Source organism: Ptychodera flava, chromosome 10 (assembly GCF_041260155.1).
Source record: "Ptychodera flava strain L36383 chromosome 10, AS_Pfla_20210202, whole genome shotgun sequence".
Classification (NCBI taxonomy): Eukaryota; Metazoa; Hemichordata; class Enteropneusta; family Ptychoderidae; genus Ptychodera; species Ptychodera flava.
Genome location: NC_091937.1, coordinates 23,942,225 through 23,965,514, shown reverse-complemented (window position 1 = coordinate 23,965,514; position 23,290 = coordinate 23,942,225). Strand labels below are relative to the sequence as shown.

Genomic DNA, 23,290 nt, shown 5'->3' with positions numbered 1-23,290 from the left:
GACGCCCTCCGTTTGTGAGAAAATCATTTTGCTCTTAAGCAAAAATTTCCGCTTGATAATTGGAATAATGCGTGTCATTTTATTTGTCTTTTCTGTCTTGAAGGGGAAGTTTCGTGAGGTTGAGAGATGTCGACAAAATGACGGACATCTAACGATGCACAAAATTTCCAAAAAACGGTGTAGAAAGAGAGTTTGTTCAATGTGAACACATGCCTAAGTCGGAATGTCGCCAGACGTTGTAGCTGAGGACGGGAGAGTGCTAGCTCTCGTACCACACAACAAACAATTTTAATCTCAAAAGTATTAGATGAATGCGAGATATTATTTGAAAGTGCGCACGTAGCTAACAATTACCAGCACCATAACATTGAAATATCCACGTTCTCTCACCTGAAAGAAAAGAGTGCAAACTCGTACATGTTGAAATCAAATAAATGAGATTAATTGGGTTTCAATATACCTGACCCGATTAATTCTTGAATATCAAAATAACGCCTTTTTAATTGACAACTTGCCACCCCTGTTTAAACACTCCATATCAGATGCATGTCGATAGTGTTAAGTAACGTATATTTTTAAGCTTTTATCGCCTCAACGCACATTTTCTTTACAGTATCTTGACTCTTGGGTACACCGCTGCCAATATACTGATAGCACAGGTAGATTTTACATGCCTCTCTTTATGGACCCCGGTCTTTCTATAGTACTGTGCAGTCCGCTTCGAGTTCAGCCGTAACAACGAGTTTGTATCATTATCATAACCCTAGTCATTTATATCATATGTTAAAAGAAGATACATGATAATGATGCTGCCCATAGCTACGACAATGACATGACAACGTCCCGGCAACTTCGACGGTGACCTTGTCAACATAGACGCTCTAACTCCACCCCCCCCAAAAAAAGAACCAAAACACTGAAACACATTCTTCAAACGATGCAGAGGATACCCTCGAAACAAACGATGATGACGTCGACGACGACGACGATGATGATGATGATGATGACGATGACGACGACGACGACGACGATGACGATGATGATGATGATGATGATGATGATGATGATGTGGAGGACGGTTATGGCGAATATGGTGATAATGGTAATAAGTCATATTCTTAAATCCTCCTAATCTTATAGGTATGTTGTCTTATATCCTTGACAGACAAAATGTTTAAAAAAATATTGATTTTTTTTCAATTTTTTCAATCATAGGAGTTGTCCATGTGATTACGATAAGATGTAGTATCGAACACTGCATGAGTCATCCTCTATCTGACTTTAGTCAAACGATTTATTCTTTGTGAATTTTCTTTTCGCGAAAAAGGGTCCACAAAATAGGATTGTATGTTTCCTAAAAGCTTCATACGCGGTTTCTCCGGTGATAAGCCGGGCTTCCATGTGTGGGCGACCAACTGAAATTATACAAATTCCTTCAAGAGATAAGAAATGATACTCGAAATAGTTATCGCGGCAGAGAATGCGAATGCCGTAAAAGGGTGCGATTCAAAGCAATTATTTCTGCGATGCAGATTAATTTAAGTAGTTACTTGGGAGAGTGGCCCTATTGTTAAAATATTTTCATTGTTAACTATGCCAGTCTTCCGAATGTCCTGACCTTTGACCTATCAACAATCGGGCAATGTTTCATACGCCCGGACAAACAGACTTTGACCGGAAATATATGTATATATAAGTGTTTCGATCTGCCAGTCACCAGGTCATAGAACTGCAGTAACCTTAGTTTTATACAATTGTCGCGATGAAGCTTGTTTCATGTCCGAGTTTTCCGACCGTAACGGTATTAGCTTCATTGTGAGGTCAATGCACTTAACCGACGGACACACTTTTTTTTTTCAAAAGCAATATTATCCTCTTATACGATATATTTTCAAAACGTAGAGAATGGTTGCAACTGTTTACTCAAACGATAAAGGGTATATATATTTAGAGTGAACAAACTCAATTTTGGTATTGATGATGAAAATTAATTTAAGTTAAAGACGTGATACTGCTACTGATCTCATTTAAAACTAGAGTCGATGTGGAAAAAAAACTCAATTTTGTCTGGCATTATCTGTTCTTATTCTTAAATTGCAGAAATTGAAAGACTAACATTCAAAAAAGTGATTAAAACCATGATAAGCACAATTGAAATGATTCTTATTCCAAATGTAAGAACTTTATCGCCAAAAAAATTGTCGCCTTGTTACACAGTAAAAACATAAGAAAAAAGGAGACAGGAAGACGGGTAATTTGCACAAATTTGCGTAAATTCACACTTCTTTCTCGCCCATACAACTGTTTGTCGAGCTAAAAAGTGAACCCGACCAATATTTTAATCATGGGTTGCCGAATCACTGAAAATTGAATGAACCAATGAGTGATTTGAGCATACTACGCTGAGTTATGTGCAACGCCCTCTGTAGTTGTTTTCATCCTCGATATCTGAATGTTCTATACTCGGAATACCCTGATTTGTTAAACTATTCAGACTAGCGAAGAAACAAGATGAGCACTTCCATCTCAGTTATTTTGAATTTGTACCTGAGGCACAACATGGATTATCAGTGTACTTATGGACACCCTGGTGCTGCCCGTCAGCTTGAGGCATTTCATGGAAGTACATGCCTGTCACGAAAACAGTTTGAGAGAAGATAAATAAAAAAAAGAACTCGTATATTTTAATTCGTGACATTGATGCGTGCAGATTCTTGCATACAATAATAAATCATATTATATCGGGCATATCGGGCTCCAGTACTTCTTTTTGAATAATGCAAGAACTAGTCTTTCAGTTCCCACGTGGCCAGATGCCAACTTTGTCAGCATAACGCGCACGCGTCAGTCGAACCGAGCACCTTTGAGTACACAAAGCAAAGCATCACAAACAAACTGTAAATGCTAACAACTTAGGTCTGTGTGGATGCGAAGTGCTCTGAGCAAAGCGTGACATCAGAGTAAACAAACAAACGGAACTTAGTGATATTAAAAGGTCCAGTGATTATAACTTTTGACAATGGTTACAATTTTGTTTTCAATATGATTTTGTTCTTCTCCTCAAAGCGTGTTGGTATACACAATATTCAGCTTGTCAACTCAGCCTGTACATCTGACGATGTAAACTGCGTTATAATTGTTGACAAGTGAATTCTGCCCCAGACAAAAACTCAAAACATGTAAATAATAACACGTCATTTTACATATATAGTCGCTATGTTGACAAGCTAAATACTCGATGTTTTAACATTCCTTTGGGAGCAGAATAAGAACTTGCGATTGACATACAAAATAAAAATAATTAAAAAATTCATGAAAAATTAGCATTACTGGCTATTTAAGGTACTACGCGCCTCGAGATTGGAAGATTAAAACTTTTTCTCAAACTTTCCCTAAAGAAACCGTAAACCACCCCCTTTCGAGATCACGAATAACATAAAGGGTCACCGTGCAAAATTTTTTACTAGAGAACCAAGTTATCCAATATTAAAGGTACTTGATATTAAAAATGTCTGCCGTCCATATGTTAATTCTATGATGAAAATTAATTATCCATGTGCAGAAAATTAAGCCAGTGAAGTCCGCTTTGCTCCAATACAGATTTGTTCTCGAAGTTCGATGACCTAACACCAGTCCGGGTCAGCTCCAAAATTGGAGACTCATTATGATAATGTATTCCGGCATTCAGCCAATCATCGACCAGATTACATCATTAATAAAGTACAGGTCACGCTGGGTCACAAATTACCCACCAAGTGTGATCGGCAGTTTTGGGCCGCTTATTAAGCCCCTGTCTTGTGAATTTCGACGAATTTCGACAGTCAACATAATCCACGTGTTCTGCACAAGGTCATGTCCAACAAGGAGTCCGATTAGTGAACAAATATTCGAAATATTGACGATTCATTTCTACCCCCAGTTTATCGATTTCGCTCAAGTACCGAGAATCATTTTGTGGATGTTCGTCATCTCTATTAGAAATACTGTTATAAAGGTTATTTGTGTAGGTACGCGTATAAAATTTTGCAAGAAAGAAGAGCAATGTCAGAGCTTTAAAACGATACCTGTTTTGTAGTTGTCAAACGCAGACTAAAAATGGTACGCGATTTTGAAAATGTGTTGACAAAGTGGCCACACAAATGTTCCCCATACGGTAGAATTTGTATGGCTGCCATCTCCGATACAAATGGGGTATTCTGAACGACCTGTGTGGGTACACGATTTATATTTCGCAGGACTTCAAGCCAGAGTCTAGGAATCACAGCGATATATGAGGTTTGGTTGTCTTAGCCAGAATAAAACTGGTACGCGATTTTGAAATTGTGTTTTGACAGAGTGGCCACACAACTGTTCGACATTATGACAGAATACGGCGCGGGAGTTCGACACAGTATGGCGTACGTAACGAAGGACGCATGTGGAGGTTGCCAGGAAATATAATTTTACTGATGGCGCGCTGGTCGCTGATTGGCTAATGAGAGGGGGAAAATATTATGGTATAGCGTCTCCAATTTTGGAGCTGACCCGGACTGAACACTGATGCTACCCAAGGGGGTATAGTCCTGTGACAATGGAAACTTAGCTATAACGCTTAAGGTAGTATGCGCCCCGAAGGTGGAAGACTTAAAATTTTGCTCAAACTTTTCTCAATGAAACTTTCATTCTCTTACCAAATCAATAACAAAAATCAGGGGTCGCCGTTCAAAGTTTGGAACTAGCAAAACAAATTGCTAAACATTTTGCAATATTTGACATTCAAAATGACCGCCACCCCTGAGTTAACTCTATAGGGTAAAATCAAATTTTAGATTTTCGAAAAACTAAGACTGTGAAAGCTTTTCTTTCTCTAAGAGTTTTAAAATGAGCCCCAACATGGGGTAGATCAGAAAAGAATTGTAGAAATTTGAGAGTCCGAATGTCTGTCCCCGAGGTGCGTTCTACCATAACGTGTTTTCATTATTATTGTTCTGTTTGTAAAATACAGTTTCTTGCTCTATCTCAAATTAATTTTGAATGTTTGATTATTGAACTGTCAACTCACAACACAACACTTCAAGTTGAAATGTCAATTCTGTTGTTGACATTGGATTTCAGTCCTGACTAAAATTTATTTATCGACAAATACATTGTATGATGTACATGAAGTGTTGTGTATGCAAAGGTGATAGTTGGTACTTCAACATATTGAGGGCGCACACAAAACTGTACATGTTTTCTAGACGAAAATAATGATTATACTGTTGAAATTTACAGCTGATGTCCTTGTACAAGTAACGTGTAATTTTAGTAAAATTGTGATGCATTCGCGCAACATGATGGTGATTTGATAAAGGTGTAATAAAATTGGAAAGAATACAAACTGTTTTAAATTTACTGTTCGACACGGTAGTAAATGAGTCACACATAATTGTCTAACAACTCGAGCTTCGCATATCGATCGACCGCTGCTGCTCGCGATTGGCGCTTCACCAAAGCGGCGAAAACACTGTCGTAGAGGGCGTGTGTCACAGAGAAAAACGGGGAAACCACCTGTTGGACTACTGATTACGTCATCTTTGCAACCTGTGCCGTATTTACATGTGATCAAAATAGTAACAAAAGTTGTTGTGTACGTGACACAACACCGGGTGCACAGTTTACCCTGGACTACCGGTGACGCGGCGATTACATCGATGAAGTATGGATCGCGGCATCCCTGATCTGCCGAAAGCTTAACGACTGATGAAAACCAAGCGATTACACATGTAGATCAAGAAGGCTCGATGTAAGGTAAACTGCTAAACTTAATACTTTGGGATCTCAGACAAAGAAGATTTTCCATTGTGAGATCACTGACTACCGGCGTAACCTGAGAAAATCCCAAGTGACGCTGCTTAAAGAGAAGTTCGGAGAGCTATTCAAGCATTTCGTAAGGACTTTAAAATAAAGTAAGTTTATTCACTTAAATAGTGCGCCTCATTTTCGTCGAAAAAGAGTATTTTCCACCCGCAACTGTCTACTTGCGGTAGCATGCTGCGACATGGCAGTAAAATTTCCCAATATCGATCGATTCCTCTATTGACTCGTTTTCGCAAACGACACCGAAACGCGCTCCTAATTGACACAGTGTATTGGAAGTGTAAATTGAACCCATGTAGTAGTTTCCGTAAAAAAAAAATGCTCGACTTTATATGTCATTGCACACTGCGACATCACAGCGACTCTTAAAATTATACAGAAAGAATCGCTCTGAAACGGGGTTTCAACACATTAACTTTAACAGGAGTGTTTTAGTTGAATCGATAGCCCGGTTTGCTTTTAGTTCAATAGAATTGCAGGTGTACATATCTTAACGGCCTCCGTCAATGGTCAATCAGACATGTTACTCGAAGTTCGCAGTTTTTGTACCCTTAAGAATATCAAAAACGTATTTAATCTCTCCCTACCGTACAAATCGCTTGACATTGTCAACCTGTTTGCTATAATTGTCAAGGACGACACACTACAGGAAAGCGCGGGGACGCCTGGTTAAGAATGACTTTTAAAACCTGCAATTAATATGACTCGAATGTATAGATCGAGCCAGGGTTACAGAAATCGATACAATAGACGCGTGCAGTTTCATCCTGTCATAAAAACATGAAATGACTTCTCACAGACGACTCTGACGTAAACTCTCCCCAAAAGATAGTGATGACTTTATTTGCCAAGGTTTGTAAAGATTTGCCAGTTTAAAGAGCAGTAAATGTGGGGCTGTGAGTTTATGTCTAGTATTCATTATTGCCGCCCAGGGCGATATGCAAGAGACAGGCCCGGGCCCATCGTAGCGATTGTACACCCACTGCTCGAACACAATACCGTCCCAGTAAGCACCTGTCGCACACTAGGCTAGCTAGGCACGTAACTTGCATCTATTTAACAAGTCCCCTATTTGTTCACCAGTGTTTTGAGATCCCAGCAGACGCGGAATGTTGTTATTAAATATTTTCCTAGGACACCGTTACACGTGAATAAACGACTTATATCGGATAATTATTGACTCTTAAAATACCGGTGCACGACGTGAATTTATTATTTTTCAATTGTTTGTTCCCGGTGACATAGGGAAGGCGGAAAGAGCGGGATGATGGCGACCGGCAACGGATCTGAAGTCGACCTGAGCCGCAGAAATTTGTACACATTCCCGACTTACCTAACCAAGGGATCCGGCATTCTGAGGCTTAAATTGCAGATTAATATGTTGAAGAGTCTACCTCCAGAGATGGCAAACATGAGGGAACTGGAAGAAATTTTCTGCAGTAACAACCAGTTCGAGGAGTTTCCGGAGGTTTTGTGTCGCCTGGACAACCTGGCATCGCTAGACATGGCCGGAAATAAACTGAAAAACTTACCGGCTGAAGTGGCGAATTTGAAAAACTTGAAGAAGCTGTGGTTGGGATGGAATGTGTTTCATGAGTTCCCGCTGAAATCCTGCGCTAGTGAGCTAACGGCGCTGAAAGAATTGCATCTGTGCAACAACAGCATCGTCGACGTCCCGGAAAATATATTCGGTCTTGAGAATCTGGAGATTTTCGACCTGAGCCACAACAAAGTACAGGAGCTTCCAGAAGCGATTGGCGATTTGATCAATCTTAAAACACTCGATATCAGCTACAATATCATCGAAGCCCTCCCCTATACCGTGTGCGATCTAGTTCACCTTAAAACACTGAAGGCATCTTCCAACCAAATCACGCGCCTTCCTAGCGAGTTTGGCGAGTCGCTGCATCAGGTAAAAGTGTTGAATTTAGCGGGGAATCCACTGGCCAACCCTCCGATAGACGTATGCAACAAAGGAATCGACGCCATTCGCAAATACCAGGAACAGAGACGCGAATCAACAGAGAATAATCGCAAGAATGACCTCGCTGACTGTGTCGAAACAGGTAGGAGTCAAACATGAGAGAGAGAGAGAGAGAGAGAGAGAGAGAGAGAGAGAGAGAGAGAGAGAGAGAGAGAGAGAGAGAGAGAGAGAGAGAGAGAGAGAGAGAGTGAGAGAGAGATTAATCGGGTCTATTACCATCCAGACATTTCACCATGCCAGTAAGAGCTATGTTCGATTGGTAAATGTCCGCAAGGATACCTGTGTTCTGTACCCAATTATTTGGTTAATGAACCTTCATTCGGCGTCAGAGTAAAATTTCTGGAGCAGGCTTGTTCATTTTTACTCGATCGACATTCCCCTCAAGCTCAATTTATCTTATGCCTAATCTTAAACAAAGTTAATGCACAGACTTTTGTTCAAAATCATAAATATGGATAATGAGAATATTAATGAAGAAAAAGCTGAAATATTGCCAGGCAATTAACCGTGGTTAGCCTCAATAACCAGTTGGTAAGGTAAAGCACAATGACTTATAGCGACGACTGTTCCTAGAAATACATAATGTAACCCTGGCAGCATAATGTAATGAGTATTGGGACAAGGAAAAACGAAATGAAAGCCCTAATACAGTATTGTTAATTTTTTTATTGGTGACTTGTCACGTTTTTGGCAATGCCGTTCCACACAAGAGGGGGCCAGTGATGCAACAGATGTCTGGCCTAATCTATTTTTTTCCTGATTTAGAGGGAAGGTCATCAAAGCTGGACAACTGCCTATATTTTACGTTTACTTTTTGTGCATCACGCACAAGTTGTGCAGATAGCATACATACAAAGAAGCGGATCTTAGCGTGTTTTGGTGGAGGTTTCAAGGTACTTATCGAGTTGACGAGATCTAAATAGAGACTTAAGTTAATTATGACAACGCTCTGGGTAAACAAAACCAAATACAATGTTTGCAGACGGATGCTAGTCAGTTTTTATGAGAAATAATAAGCGGAATGACTCGCTTGAGTGTGCTGCACAAAAAAGTCAACGTAACAACTCTCCGGCTTAGGTAATCTTCCCTGTAGAGGGTATTGATAATACTTGATGTTTTGATTAAATCTACAGCAACAAGATGAAATTGAAAATGTGTTGCTTGTGTGATGTAAATATCTAGAATTCTAAGTTTTTGTTGTAAAGGGACAAAACGCCCATGATTTCTTGAAAATATCTCTGGGATACGATACGATGAAAACATGTTGCCCCATCCTTCAATACAGTATAAATGTGTTTTAAGATTAAAACAAGAATTGGTTTGCTTGTCCGGAAATGGATCTCTTCAAAATAATATTCTTTACCTTTCGCTTGAATTCTGTCATTTCTGAACCAAACATGTCAGTTGCATTATCACGTGTGAAGGCAAATATTTTAAGATGACCACGGCTTTAATTTAATTCGCGTTTTGGAACCGTTGTTGAAAAACTGATTGCCAGCCATTTCAGCCATACATGTGAAATCTACATTTTGTTCAGTACAAGACATCTACTCACAAAATGCCGTTGCTAACAAATGCAACGACGTTGCTACGTAGCAGAAAAAAAAACAAACTAATTGAAACTTGTACATTCCGTTATTGATGACATACACAGATATTACCGTCCAGTTTGATCTCAGCTTATATCGCAGAAGTGGATTTAGTGTCGTTCTCGTTGTCCTCGTGACACTAACTACCACCTTGTAATGAAAGGCAGTTATATGTAGTGGCCATGAACGTATTATGCTAAGACCTCGGAAAATATGTTTCAGTCAATGTTATAGTTACTTCTCCTGAACTTTCTGGTGTAAGTTTAATAACCTCTTTTGTGATCTGATCTGAATGCATTAAACACTATTGGAATTAATTTAGGAGAATTGGATCTTTGCATTGTTCAAATTTATCGAAAGTGTTAAGTGTCCTTTAGCTAAAAGTTGCAATATTACAAATTATCCATAAAAACAGGTGTATTACGTAAAAAGAAAAGCAGATAGAGCTTACATTCACAGATTAAACCAACGTTACTACACTATCCCGAATAAGTTCCAAACGTGTTATTAAAATAGAAAAGAGAGAGAGAGAGAGAGCGAGAGAGAGCGAGCGAGAGAGAGAGAGAGAGAGAGAGAGAGAGAGAGAGAGAGAGAGAGAGAGAGAGAGAGAGAGAGAGAGAGAGAGAGAGAGAGTATCAAAGAACTTCGCCAGATTTCAGCGTGAGATTTTCTGTGTTATTTGATTTAATTTTACAACGTTTGAAAACTGTCCCGAGCGAATGAAAACGGTCTTCAAAAATGTGCTGAATCCACAAACTTTGAGGTTCCTAACACGCGGAAGCGTTTCTAGGGTCCTGCAAAACGTTGTTTACTTGTTAAATAATTGATTCTGCACTCAGTGACCGATATTTATTTATAGTATTGAGTCATCCGTCTATGGATATGATACAGGTGCAGGGGACGTTAAATACAACACCAGTTAAAACTCTAGTTACAAAGGAGGTGCTTCGTTACGATAGGATCACGTGACTGACCGATCGCCTTCATCGCCCACTAAAGCCTTGTATCGATTTTGCAGGCCAGGGGGTGAATCTAGTCTAAGGGTATAGGTGTGACGTCATCAACCACTAATAGCTCCTCTTTGATAAAAATGGAGAAAACATCACAATAAAATATCCCGAGTTTCATACGAAACAGAAATTTGGATACAAAGTGTTTCCATTTGTTGTTTACTTTTACAGACTCCGGTCGATTGAAACATATATTTGCCAATGGAGGGGTCAAAAGACCTGATCATTCGCCAGTCAATACATAAAGCAGACGATATATTGCCTTCTATAAACCCTGAAAACACTTGACTTAAACAATGTAGAAGCGGTGACACTGCTATACATAAACGATTTATTGTCGTCTGCAAACCCTGAAAAGAGTTTGCGCAATGTGCTACGATCACGTCAAGGTGTTGAAATAAATCGAGCTGTGTCGATAAATTGATAGCTTATAAAAAAGAACGATAACCGTCATTTTAAATATCTTCATTATATTTGTTCAAGAAATAAAGTTCATTTTATTCTTTCTCGTCTTCCTAGAATGAAATACAAAGAATTAGTCATATAAACGCAACGCTTATTGTACAATGTGCTATTGTTGATAGACGGGCTTTCAAACTGTTGAAGAGCGGAATATCAGGTATTTCGATGTGATCGGAAAGCACATATTGGGCATTCATATCCTTCTTCATTATACTCAAAGGCAGCTAAACAGCCAATGATGAATCTGTCACAGGTAGAAATAAATACCAATTTGACTCGTGCAAGTTCACTTCTATCCCGAATTCATACAACTTTTCGAGACACAAACGTCTTTATCCGACAGTTAGTGACACTTAAAATTGAAAATGGGCGCCATTCCTGTGTTGATTCCATGCACAAAAATTAGATTTCCAATTTTTACAAAAATGAGCCAGTGAAAAGTTCTTTTACTTCACAAGCTTCAAAATGAGCGCCCCCACAATGGGTAGACCAAACGAATATTGTTGTCCGAATATATGTCTCTGAGGCGCATTCTACCTTAATTATATGTAAAAACAAAACGCGCCCTCTCTCCTTTGCCGATTGAATCTTATAAATTTACATGTACGGATCATGATAATATTGCATGCAGTGTATCTGATGAGTCTGCATAGTCGGTCGGACTTAGTGATAACTAAATACGATTATGCTGAAAAAAAAGCAATGACAAAAACTACTAATTTCGAGAAATGCCTTAGCAAGCGTGGACTAGAAAAAACATATAACAGCCATAACACAAGAACAGACTGAGGTGTTTGTAAGTATGTATTTGTCTCTGAGTATTTCGTATCTCCCAAAACATTAATGATGAGTCGAGAATTTTCAAAAATATAAATTGTATGATTTACTTTGAAGAGATCATGTCATCAAGAGCATTGTTTTTCTGTTTACAATGATCTTTTAAAAGTATGAAAATAAAACTATACCAAAATGTCTTTTCTTTGAATTGTCCGCACGGCTTCACATACACATTTCGGCCTCAAGGTCTCAAATTGAGCAAGATATCAGTCGAAATAAAGCCAAGCTGTCAGAACTTACATAAACCAGGAAATATGCTTGGAATTTCACCGGCTTAATGTCTGGGATTACCTCAGCTCAGGACAAGTATTCATTTGCGGTTCCCCTTCGGTGCGGGGAATTTTCAATTGCCTCAGTCCGAACACCGCAATGACAGGTGGTCGTGCATTTTTTGGCGTAATCCGGCTCACATGAAAAAGACATTCTCCATGGTGGTGTCGAAAGCTGTGACAACACATCATATACAGTTAATCGTTCAATAAAAGGCTCATATATAGCCGACTAGGAATTAATACCGTCGCCTATGCGGTTACCCACACGACCTAGTTTAGTTGACCAATAAAACGCGGTGCGCAGGTGCAGGTTGTTCGTGGCTCTTGAGAGCAAAGCCAGTGTACATATCGACTCCGATTACCTGCGCAAGCGCAGACGCATTCTAACATTACTACCCAAATTTAGTGTGATAGAATGTATCGATGTAGTTTCATAGAATATACATCTATCAACATTGAATCTTTATAACAATATCATTTTACATATACATTTTTACAAATCCATTTTTCCGTATCACGACTGTGTCAAGCAACAGGTCTCCCAGTTTCACACTCAAACTTTTCAAAACGGTCAGACGGCAAAATTAGTCAAAACAGTTAAAACTATTGTTGATATGCTATTATAAAGTTGTAAATTAAAGACTGTTGATAAGGAGGTGCCTTTTACACAGAGTGAATGTTTATGGACGGCAAAAGCAACTGTGAAGGCGCACATTGTCTACCACAATTCATGCTATTATTATTAAAGTTTATTTCAGATAATGTGTCCATGGCAGCATTACACTAACAAACGGAAAGTTATACTGAAATGATCAAAAAACCCCCCCAAAAAAAAACAACAAACAAAACAAAACAAAAAAAACAAAACCCAACACACACAGAAAAAAGAAACAGAGATAAAGAGTCAATAATCACTTACGAGAGAAAGAGTTAAATTGTACATGTGTACAACTGCCTCCTCCAGAAACGGAAAATCTTACTATCGCAATTCCAGTCTGAATCACATATGGCAGAAATCAATGCGTTTGAAGATCTGTCAATTCTGCATTTACAGCTGTGAATACTATGTCGGATAACTTCCCCGAGAGACATAATATTGTTAGACACAAGATATTTGAAGCACTGCTACCAGGAGATACGCCTAGAAGCCTCCTCCAAACATAGTTATACATAACTTTTAGTTTGTTCAAAACTTTGGATTTGTAGTTAAACCACAAATGGCAGCAATAAATATTCCTAGAGTAAGCAGAAAACAACACTTTGACATCAGTATAACAGTGTTTACACTGTCTCAATAGCATATTGCCTCTAACACAGAAAGTACGTCTTTGTCGTTCAATAATGACATCATCAGCCTTATCACTAGTAATAACATGCCCCAAGTGATTGTGCTGAGCATAACACAAGGTGTACGAGCCGGTAATTTTTCTTCCATTAAAAACCATACATTCCGTGTTTTGGTGAATTATAGATAATGTCATTTTCTTTACCGTAATCTTCACATACTTGGAGGAGATATTGTAAACCACTTACACTTAGACTGTGAAGAGTAATTTAATCTGCATAGCTTAAGTTATTTGCTATGACACCACAGATATTACAGCTTCTGAATTACATCATCAATGTAAATGTTACAATGTCAAGGAGAAAGCACCCCCCTGCCTTACACCATTACGTACTGAGTGCCACTGAGACACGGAATTTCCCCATCGAACACAAAACAAGTGGTTTCTGTAACAGAAATAAAGTAATCTTACTATAGAGAGGGACATTCCTATCGGTGAGCTTCTGCATTCAAGTGATTCGCGGGGTCGAAATGTATTCACGGGTTCGATGAGCAAGCAAACGAAAATCGCACCCTCTTTGCTGGTACAGTATTCGACTATTAAGAATAAACAGAGGTCTGTAGAATGGTTACGTTTGAAACCAAATTGAAGATAATGAGAAATCATATGATACTGACATCTATGCTCCAGCACCTTTGAAAGAATAGTAGCCAACACAATGGGACGGTAGTTTGAGACGTCACTGGCCAGCTTTGCTTTATCTTTGATGATAGGAACCAAAATAACATCAGTGAGACGAGAAGGCAAATAACCATATGGGAAAGCATTGCTTTAAAAAAATGCGCAAGCGGCGGAAGGATATTTGTGTGTAAAAACTTTAGCTCCTCTGCTGTAAATGTTGTGAGCTCCGCCTGATTTCTTATCGGGTAACTGGTAGAAGGCTTCAATAATTTCGTCCTTGCAACGAAATGGTCAGAGGAGAAAACAAATTATCTCAGCTTCTCCTCTATATCCCTCTTCCCCGAAACAGAAGACACTGAATTTAGAATTGCACTGAAATGATTCTGCCACATTTTAGCAACATTAGCATGCCCAGATGCATCGGTCACTGTATATGCTAAATGAGCTTTATTGCTTGAACTTTTCTGACCTCGTTCCAAAACTTCTTTTGTTCATTACACTGTAAGTGATTAGCCCTTAATCAGCTCTAATTTTGATTTTCATTTCTCGTAAAAACACGAAAAAGATACTTGAAATTAGCCCGTCGCGAATTCAGCATCATAGATTATGAATATTTGGATTCCAGTGCATATAGGTAACGTAAGTAAGGAGTAATGATAGGAATATCATGTTTGTATCAGAAATGTTCATATATACGAATTTGTTAATACCATAAAAATTTAAGCTGCAATATTGATCTCTAATTATGTTATGTGGCCCTGTGAACACTGTCATTGGCGCGTTGACCTTAAACCCACACTACCGTACAACTGACAGTTTCTACATGTGAAACAACCTTCCTTACTTTCAGATTTTGGTGGTGACGACCGAAGAACCGATAGAATTCAAAATCCAAAGACAAGGCCAAGGAAATCGTCACAAGAAGAACAAAAGACTCGGCACCACAGCGTTGATGGTAACGGGAAAGTATCTGCCAGGATCGATCCAAACAACTACGTAAGTCTACCTAAAGGTCAATGAACTCTTAAAACGTACAATGAAGGTGTTTATACTTGTTACTGATCACTGCTCGTCAGTTCCCGCCAGGTTCGATTTTTTAAAATGAACATATAGATTTACGTGTGTGAATGAATACTCACGGCGTTAGGTAAGGAAATTGGCATCTCTCTCTCTCTCTCTCTCTCTCTCTCTCTCTCTCTCTCTCTCAGTTTTCAGTTTTATGTTGTTCCTCTCCGTTCGTCTGTCTACATACCTACTGATCTGATTGAAACATTACTATTTTTCTTTTCCACTGTAGGAAAACCACATTATACACGTTTCAAGTGATATTGAGTTGAAAGTGTCATCAGATGCCGTGAAGGAAGAAGTCAACGTCACGGCAGAATTCGTCGAAAACCCGGCGTTTCCTCTGCTTCTCGGAGACCACGAGTTCATCGTGACCGATTTCCTGGACTTGGGACCCGACGGACTGACCTTCAAAGAACCGATGCTGTTCAACTTGAAGTGCCATGATGACCTTGACGACAAGATGCGCGAGATCGTTGTCAGGACAACGAATGATGATGGCTCATGGAGTGATGTGAAAACGTGGAAGGTGAGACTTCTGGTGGCGTTTTATGGTCTTCTTAGAGATCAATGTCCCACATCAACGTGTACTTTGCGCCTTCACCAACCGAGAGATCCCTGCCTCTGACTACTTCACCAATTTTCTTCCAAATTTCAAATTTGCAGCATTCAAAAGAAACAAGACAGGAAGCTTCCGCTTTAAAACGATTAATTTCATGTCAACAACCAACCAAGCTGTTCGTTTTGGATCCTATTCCAATAAAAAAAAATGTATTTCAATATTTACAGTGTCACGTGTTCTATCTGGTGTCATGTCTTCATAACTTTCAGCTGGTAATGTGTTGGCTAAAGTGTTAAAATGAACTTAAAAGCTTAACTCTTTGAGTGCCGTAATATTTCCAACCAAATTCTGTGCAACATTTTATAAATTTTTATTATTTTTGTGTGAGTTTTTTGATAATTTTGGACCACAAAGATGTCATATTTCAATGGCTACAGGTTTTTGTCAACATTTTGGCAACAATCAAAAAAAATTGACTGGAGTATATTTTATATAAGCGACAAAAATTGACTTTAGCGCTCAAAGGGTTTTAATATGATATATTTCAAAAGACCATCCTTAAGCTTTCTAAACTAATATTTCAATGTGTAACATTGACGCTCAAGTATTTGTAAACCGAACAAAATCTTTTCTTGTAGGAGGGTTGTACCATCAAAGCAGAGGTGGAACATTTTTCTGGGCTGGTCGCCGTATCCAAACCAAAACAGCATTCCGTGATTTTGACTGACGTCAACACTCTCAGTGTATCGTGTGTTAAGGATGACATAGCAGTGGACGTGCAGACACCGAAGGAGAACAAGAACGTAATACGTATGGTGATGGAGGTATGTAACACATTGTCAAATCTTAATCCTCGGGGGCAGTGTTCCAAAACTTGAAAATTTGTTTGAAGTTTTGTAGCTTTTGAGCTTATGATATAAGATCGATGAAAAAATAATGTTTTGAATTCCGGATATTGGACGAATGCGTATTCAACCACCAACGCCGAAATATAAGTCACATCTCGATAGAAAAAGAAAACAGCATATCCCGTTTTTGATCATTCAAATCTCAGTGTATCCCTACATTACTTTGGTGCGTTTTTTCAAAGGAATCAGGGAATCATTTTTTGCCAACACGGAGGGGAAGTCAGATTTCCTCAATTGAATCGCACGTCATCAGATCTGTAGGACAGTGTACTTTCTTGCTCCAGAAATGACGGGTTTTGTTATTTGTTAAATGATGAGCTTTAAAGACGGTGGATGGTGTATTCGATGGTTTATCTGATGCTTTTGAGTCATGAGCACCCCGACAGATACTAAGCTTTTATAACCTTAAACGACACTTCTGTGGACACTTGCCGTGTGGAGATTTATTTCCATTTGACAATTGGCACGCATCGCAAGTATATCGCCAAAGAGACTGCGTTTTCATCAAAATCATCCGATTATCATATTTTAACAGTTACAGAATGTAGAACGTGACACCCTCCTGCGAGCATGTGAACTGGTCGGCGAATACGACGACGACTTCGTTGCCATGGGAACAATACTGAAAATACAACAAGACGCCGAGAAGTTCGGTAAACCCATCTCCCTGACTTTGCCACTCCCGGAGTTGTCGGAGGTCAACCACGTGGCCGTGGACCAACTCCGAAAGCGAGGCATCTTGAAAGTGCTGCGAGACCACAACGACGACAACTGGAACGACGTAACCGATGACGTCATACACCACATGACGCCCGAGAGATGCATGTCTTTCACGGAGAGCAATCTTCCATGGTAGGTCACCTTCAAGTTGTAGTTGAAATCTGTATGTACATGGGACGCAAAACAAAACCAGGAACATACAGAAAACCTAACAGTAGAAATATTACAAAAATAGCAGTGCACTGCACTCGGCGGAAAATGTTATTTTATATCTGTAGGATTACAAACACGTGCAGAACAGTTCTGAACAGTGAAGTTTTCACGTTGCTGTCGGAATTACCGCTTAATGCTACCTTGTTGTTGTTTCTATGATATCATTTGAATCTTGACAGCTTATATAAACAAACATCCCCCCCAAAAAAACCAAAAAAAAACCCCCAAAAAACGCGAAGATAAAAATAAAAAACCGTGACATCTTATCCTTGTAAAAAGACCCAGGATGAGAAGAAAAGTTTTAATGTGTTACCCTTGGAGCCTGGCCACGCCTGAGGTGGGGTGACTGAGCGTTGAAATAACAGAAGACCATATTCAAAGCTTGTCATGGTTAGAAATACGGTAGGCTAAAATCTGTATTGCAGGAATAGGAATTCCAGGTAATGTGTATACATGTTCCACCTACAACGAAAATACATCATCGTAGACGACATCAAATTATATCTGCTCGTTCAACCACCCTATTTCAAAGATCTAAGAAGTCAACTCTTAAAAGAAAACTCTGTTTCTTCTATATTTTTACGCCAGGCCGTGTTGTCGATACGTGACAGTGTTCGCTGAACGGGGTGTGAATATCGAATCGATCGCCCAGATGGCCACCAGGATGGCACGCAAAGGATGGAAGATAGTCAACCTCGTCCTCCTGCAAAATATCAAGAACCCCAAGAGTCTATATGTCGACTGCGTTGTCAAGGAGAAACTGAACGACCTTCTGGCAAGGCTGTTGGATACCGGGTACGAGGCTAGGGGCACGCTTCCCTACACGCGTGACATTGACCTCCCGGAAGGGGAAAAAGTCGTTCTAGAAGTCGGGGGAGAAAACATCCAGTCAATGGAGTCGAAGAAAACCAATCTCACATTCTATTCACGGAGAGACAATCACGTGATACTGCACGTTTCCCTTGGCAACGAGGTGTGCACTGAGATTGTCAACGCCGGGGATGACTACACGGGCTTTGTAGATTTCATGAAGTTCAAGCCGAACACAGTGCATGCGCCATCGGAGAACTCAAACGATAACGATATGGCATATGACAGACTTTGGTTCGGAATTCCAAAGGTAAACAATGTCGACATTTTTGACATCGGTTTCTTCGTTTAGATCTACGCATCGACGTCATTCTGTCAAGTTATTCCTTCAATCCCCCATCGATAATAATATTTTTTTCGGCAAGTCGTTTTTAAACTGTCTTTTCGATAAATTGTAAAGATTATCTCTACTCTGTTTTTCTCGAGGGTCTATGGTTTTGTGCGCTTTACAATGCAAGTGTGACAAAATGTGCCATATTGAAACTGACTATCACTGATCACACATCTCTAATCATAGAACTGACTTTTATTTCTGGACATGTACAACTAAATGTGAGGGCGTATTTGCTCAGTCAAGCAAACGTGTCGATATGGCACGTACTTTGAACCTCCTCAACAGTATGACTTTATCGCTCAATTCACGGGAAACTGAAAACGCCGACGTAAAATTACGAAACATTTAGAGCAGGGAATTGCTCACATGCGGAGAGTCGATTTGATAACGTATACGTTAGCTATAGCTGGGAATAATGTTAACTTACAGGGTTGTCTTCGTCTTTTCAGCCCGAGATTCAAGCACCAAATTCACCGAAGTCAGACATAGCTTCGCAGGATCTGAACGAATCACAGAAATTTACTTATGATATAACCACCGAAGGTAAGCCAATCTGAAGCATTGGGAAGAGGAGCTCGTGATAAATACAGCTGTTACATATAAAAATGATGCTTGGGGTAGAATTATGCGCCTCGGGACAGATATTCGGACTCTAAAGGTTTTTCCATTCTTTTCTGATCTACCACATGTTGGGGCTCATTCTATAGCTCTTGGAGTGAGAAAATTTTTTACCGTCTCAATGAAAGTTCATTTGTCAACAATAACAATGCATATCGCATTCTGTACATTTTGCTTGCGAGGCCAATACTTTTCATTTTTATATATAGTTCAGGGAATAAGGAAAAACTTGCTATGTAGGAGATATTCGGCCTCCCAAAAGTTTTGCAGTACGGTTTTGGTCTATCACTTACATGTGTGGGCTCATTTTGAAGCTCTTGACGTAAAAGTTTACACCTTCTTACTTTTGTGAAAATTGAATAATCTTATTGGTGGTCAAAGGCGCTGAAAAAATCATTATTGATATTTGATATTTGATAAGTCCATGCACATAGAGTACTTCAACAAACAAACAAACATTCATGGCGCAATTATTGTGAATACGCTTCGTACGTGGGGAACGACATATTTGGGAAATCGGAGGAACCCTAAGGTAACCGACAAAGTTGCCTATTAGGTAGGGCTTATATCCTCAGTTTCTTTAATTCTCCGAATGCTTTGAACTTATTTCCAGGTGTTGAAATCGCCATCGACATCCTATCCTCGAGGCTTCTCCAGAGAGACTGGCGTAGGTTGGCGAGAAAGTTGGGTCTCTCCGATGTCGACATCGACTCCCTAGAACACAACTATCAGGGAGACCTACGGGAACAGATTCATCAGATGTTCAGGCAGTGGCGGCAGAAGGAAGGAGACCACGCCGCCGTCAAGACGTTGATCTCAGCCCTGGATGAGTTACAGATACGAAATTTGTGCCATGCTATTAAACGTTGCTGGGACTCGGTACGTATTTCACGCAAAGGACAGCTCTCGTCTCTCACTGCTCTGACTCTGTGCATCGATGCCCCTCCCCTCTACTGTCTATGCTTGAACTCATTCGTGCGGTCAAATTACACATTTTTAGCTCATATTTGGTTTTATATATAAATACCAAAAAGAGCTTATATTTTCTTTTGCACTTTCCGTTTTAGTATTTCTTTTGTACACTTTTCGTTAAAAACTTTGCTTTACGTATTTACAGTTATATCAGACATGACGATTCAGGTTGATGAAGGACACATCTACGATCAAAGTTTTATTTCGTCAATGAATTTTAACTTTCTCCAAGTGGTTGCCTAATTTTACCTCACGATTGATGTCAAGTTTATGATGGAGCATTAGCTTTTAAATTGAAGTGTACAAGAACGAAGCATAAAGTATATATTTACATGAAGCCTTAAACAGTTCGACTAAAAACGCCGGTGCGTGCTGCCCAAGGGAGCCGTCATTATTTACGGCCGGGGGTCGTAGAAATTTCATTGGATACTCCTACATTTCGAGTAACCCGCCTGCCAATCAGGATGAATTTGAGTAACCACCTTTCAAACACAGAAAATTTGACTGACCCTCGCCAAACTTAGAAAATTCAAATTTCAATACAATAATTTGTAAAATTTACAATAATACAGCAATAGTATATAGGGACGAGCACGAAAGGGGTTGTCTCCCTCTCGTATGAAAAATTTGAGGAATTGATGTGTGCAATGATGGTGAAATGTGAGAGGTGTTTCATTTTATTTTGCACCAAAAATTGAGTAACCCCCTTCTTTCTCTCTCTTTGTCAGTTAAAGAAAATATTGGTCCAACTAAAATATCGTCACTGAGGTCGAAGAATCTTCCAGATCTTAAGCCTTTGTCAGACGCACCACGGCCAACAACGCAATACAGTCTTCGAAAATACAAACTGCGCGGGAAGGCAGACCCTATCGACGGCAGGAGGAGTTCAGTTTGCCTGACAACGCGCACCCCGTTGCCGATGGCAGCGATCAGCGTTCCCACTAGAGTGATTTCAAGCTCGGTGTATCGGACAACGCCCTTGAGTGAAGTCCTTGTACTCAAGACAAGCAGGCCGAAAACGTTAAAGAAAAACAACAAACAATTGAAGAAATCACGATCCTTTGACTCTAATTAGGGAGATAGAACACGTGCGTTGTTCTTTGTATGGCCTCGCTATCTCGTGATAATTTTCCAGTATTATATCCCGATTGTAAAATTCGGTTTGTTGTTCTATCCAAATGCCATGTTAAAATGTCGAGGGTTATATTTACAACTAAGACTGTATTTGTGGTATTATTTTCAATGTTATTATTGGCATCTGAAGTTAAGTGTGGACTGGCTTTGTTTGTCCACAATGATATTGCATTACACAGTTTTTTTTGTGTGTTTGCGAGGCTTACACTTTGATCCTAAACACACTTGAGGGAGCAGAATAAACTATAAATGTACTTTCTGGAACAAAAAGTACAGAAAATATTGTAAAAAGTACAGATATTATTCCTTTGAAATGCGACATCTCTTGGACTTCTGTAGGAACAATTGAATAATATAGTCAATCATGTTGAAATACTACATATTTCATTGAATAGCCCTACAGCGCTTCGCGTAACTGTTTAATCGGTTCATCGCCTTGATTTGCACACCAGCTTGTTCGCCAGTCTCTCTCTTTACTTGTGAAGATGTAAATTGTATCATCGCAATCTCATGAGCGTAGACGACGCATCTTGAAGACGTCGTGCATGAGCTGAGAACGCTTACAGCATTAAAACCTACCGCAGTGTTTGCCTGCCGAAGGATTTTTCCTTGATATATGGGATTTGATGACACAGAAAATACTAACTCAACGTCCCACCGCGCAAATGTATGTTTGGTCGCCAGAAATACTTGGAAAGCTGCTTTTTTATGTGAGATATTTTTGTACTTGATGAGTGCTGTGCCGTGCCGTGCAGTGCAGTGGTGCTTGACTAACAGAAATTTAAACGACGTGTATTAGAACACTTTTCCCACTGACATTTTTCCGCCAAAGGGTCCTCCCTGTACTATGTTTGCATAACTCTGGGGGTTATAAGGTCTCGTCCGCTAACGACCAGAATTCTCACATTTCACATTTTTACAAAAATGTACAAAAATCACTCAAATAAGATGTAAAATAGAATATGTTTTTGGCGCATTAACAGTAAATGTAGATATTGTTTTACAACACAAGAGCATAGAACATGTAGAACGGAGTTTATTTACTCACCTCAGATACTTGTCAGAAGCGATCCCGACAAAAATCCTTATACGGATTACCTTGCCCATTATTTTGTTATTGTCATATGCGTTTAATATAATGTAAACCAACTGACTTTGTAATAAAAGTCTTTTTTTCTCTATTTGTGTAGCGGTCTTCAATATTTTAGCGAGTTGGTTGACAGCAGATCATTGTGGTTAGAAGCGCTTCTGCCTTCATGCAATCAAACTTGTGAAAACAAACAGTGCATCTCATATCCTGTTTGAGGGCGCTCTTTACACCCCAACTTCACAAAATTCTCCGACACGCCCTTTTCCTTGTCAAACTCACAGACCCAATTTCATTATTTTCCAAAGCGGGACGAGAGTGAACACATTCTGCAGGTTGAGAAAAGCTCCTTATCATCTTATCAATTTCTCTAACTTAGGCATCGTATTGGAAATCTTTGGATCTCAGTATGCAGAGAACTTGGCACAATGTAATCTCTGCTTTTTGAAAACAAAGTATGTCATCTTTTGAAAGAAATATTGCTTTGAAAAAAATGTGGGTAGTTTAGTGCAACGCCACCTTCAGTCAGCCAACTGTTGGAAATTTGAATGGTCTGGTATCATATAATGTTGCAATCACTTTGGAATACTAGCCTCATGAAAACTGATTTGAGACCCACTGTGTAACTTGCAGCGCATGTATCGTTTGAGAAGACATCTTACGATCAGTCCATTATACCACATGCCAGTAAAACACATCACACACTGTGACACACATACATGTATCATATCACATCTTTGCAGCCAGAGTGCCAATATGATTCCATGTATATCACTGACTGTGGGTGTCACAGAAACGCAGAAGGTTTCTGCACATAGACGAAACACACACCTCCATTTACCAATCGT

The 23,290-nt window shown here is 39.5% G+C and overlaps 1 protein-coding gene across 3 annotated transcripts; it reads left to right on the top strand.

The window, feature by feature from the left end:
* Positions 1 to 5,569: 5,569 nt before the first annotated feature.
* LOC139142291 (p53-induced death domain-containing protein 1-like) lies at positions 5,570 to 22,536 on the top strand. Of its 3 annotated transcripts, XM_070712182.1 has the most exons (10): positions 5,570 to 5,927; positions 7,084 to 7,904; positions 14,810 to 14,955; positions 15,257 to 15,553; positions 16,225 to 16,410; positions 17,030 to 17,346; positions 18,016 to 18,547; positions 19,081 to 19,174; positions 19,863 to 20,128; positions 20,950 to 22,536. In XM_070712182.1, exons 2-10 carry the CDS (start codon positions 7,103 to 7,105, stop codon positions 20,986 to 20,988), a joined length of 2,679 nt encoding a protein of 892 aa, XP_070568283.1. In that variant the 5' UTR covers positions 5,570 to 5,927; positions 7,084 to 7,102; the 3' UTR covers positions 20,989 to 22,536. The 3 variants fall into 3 exon arrangements, with proteins under 3 accessions (XP_070568283.1, XP_070568282.1, XP_070568281.1); XM_070712181.1 differs by lacking the exon at positions 20,950 to 22,536 and having other exon boundaries at positions 5,634 to 5,769; positions 19,863 to 20,287; XM_070712180.1 differs by lacking the exon at positions 20,950 to 22,536 and having other exon boundaries at positions 5,781 to 5,927; positions 19,863 to 20,287.
* Positions 22,537 to 23,290: the final 754 nt, after the last annotated feature.

Coding starts and splice junctions, on each gene's coding strand:
- LOC139142291 (XM_070712181.1), top strand. CDS start 7,103: ATGATGGCGACCGGCAACGGATCTGAAGTCGACCTGAGCCGCAGAAAT. Junction 17,347..18,015: donor ACGGAGAGCAATCTTCCATG/GTAGGTCACCTT, acceptor TTTTTACGCCAG/GCCGTGTTGTCGATACGTGA. Junction 18,548..19,080: donor TTTGGTTCGGAATTCCAAAG/GTAAACAATGTC, acceptor TCGTCTTTTCAG/CCCGAGATTCAAGCACCAAA.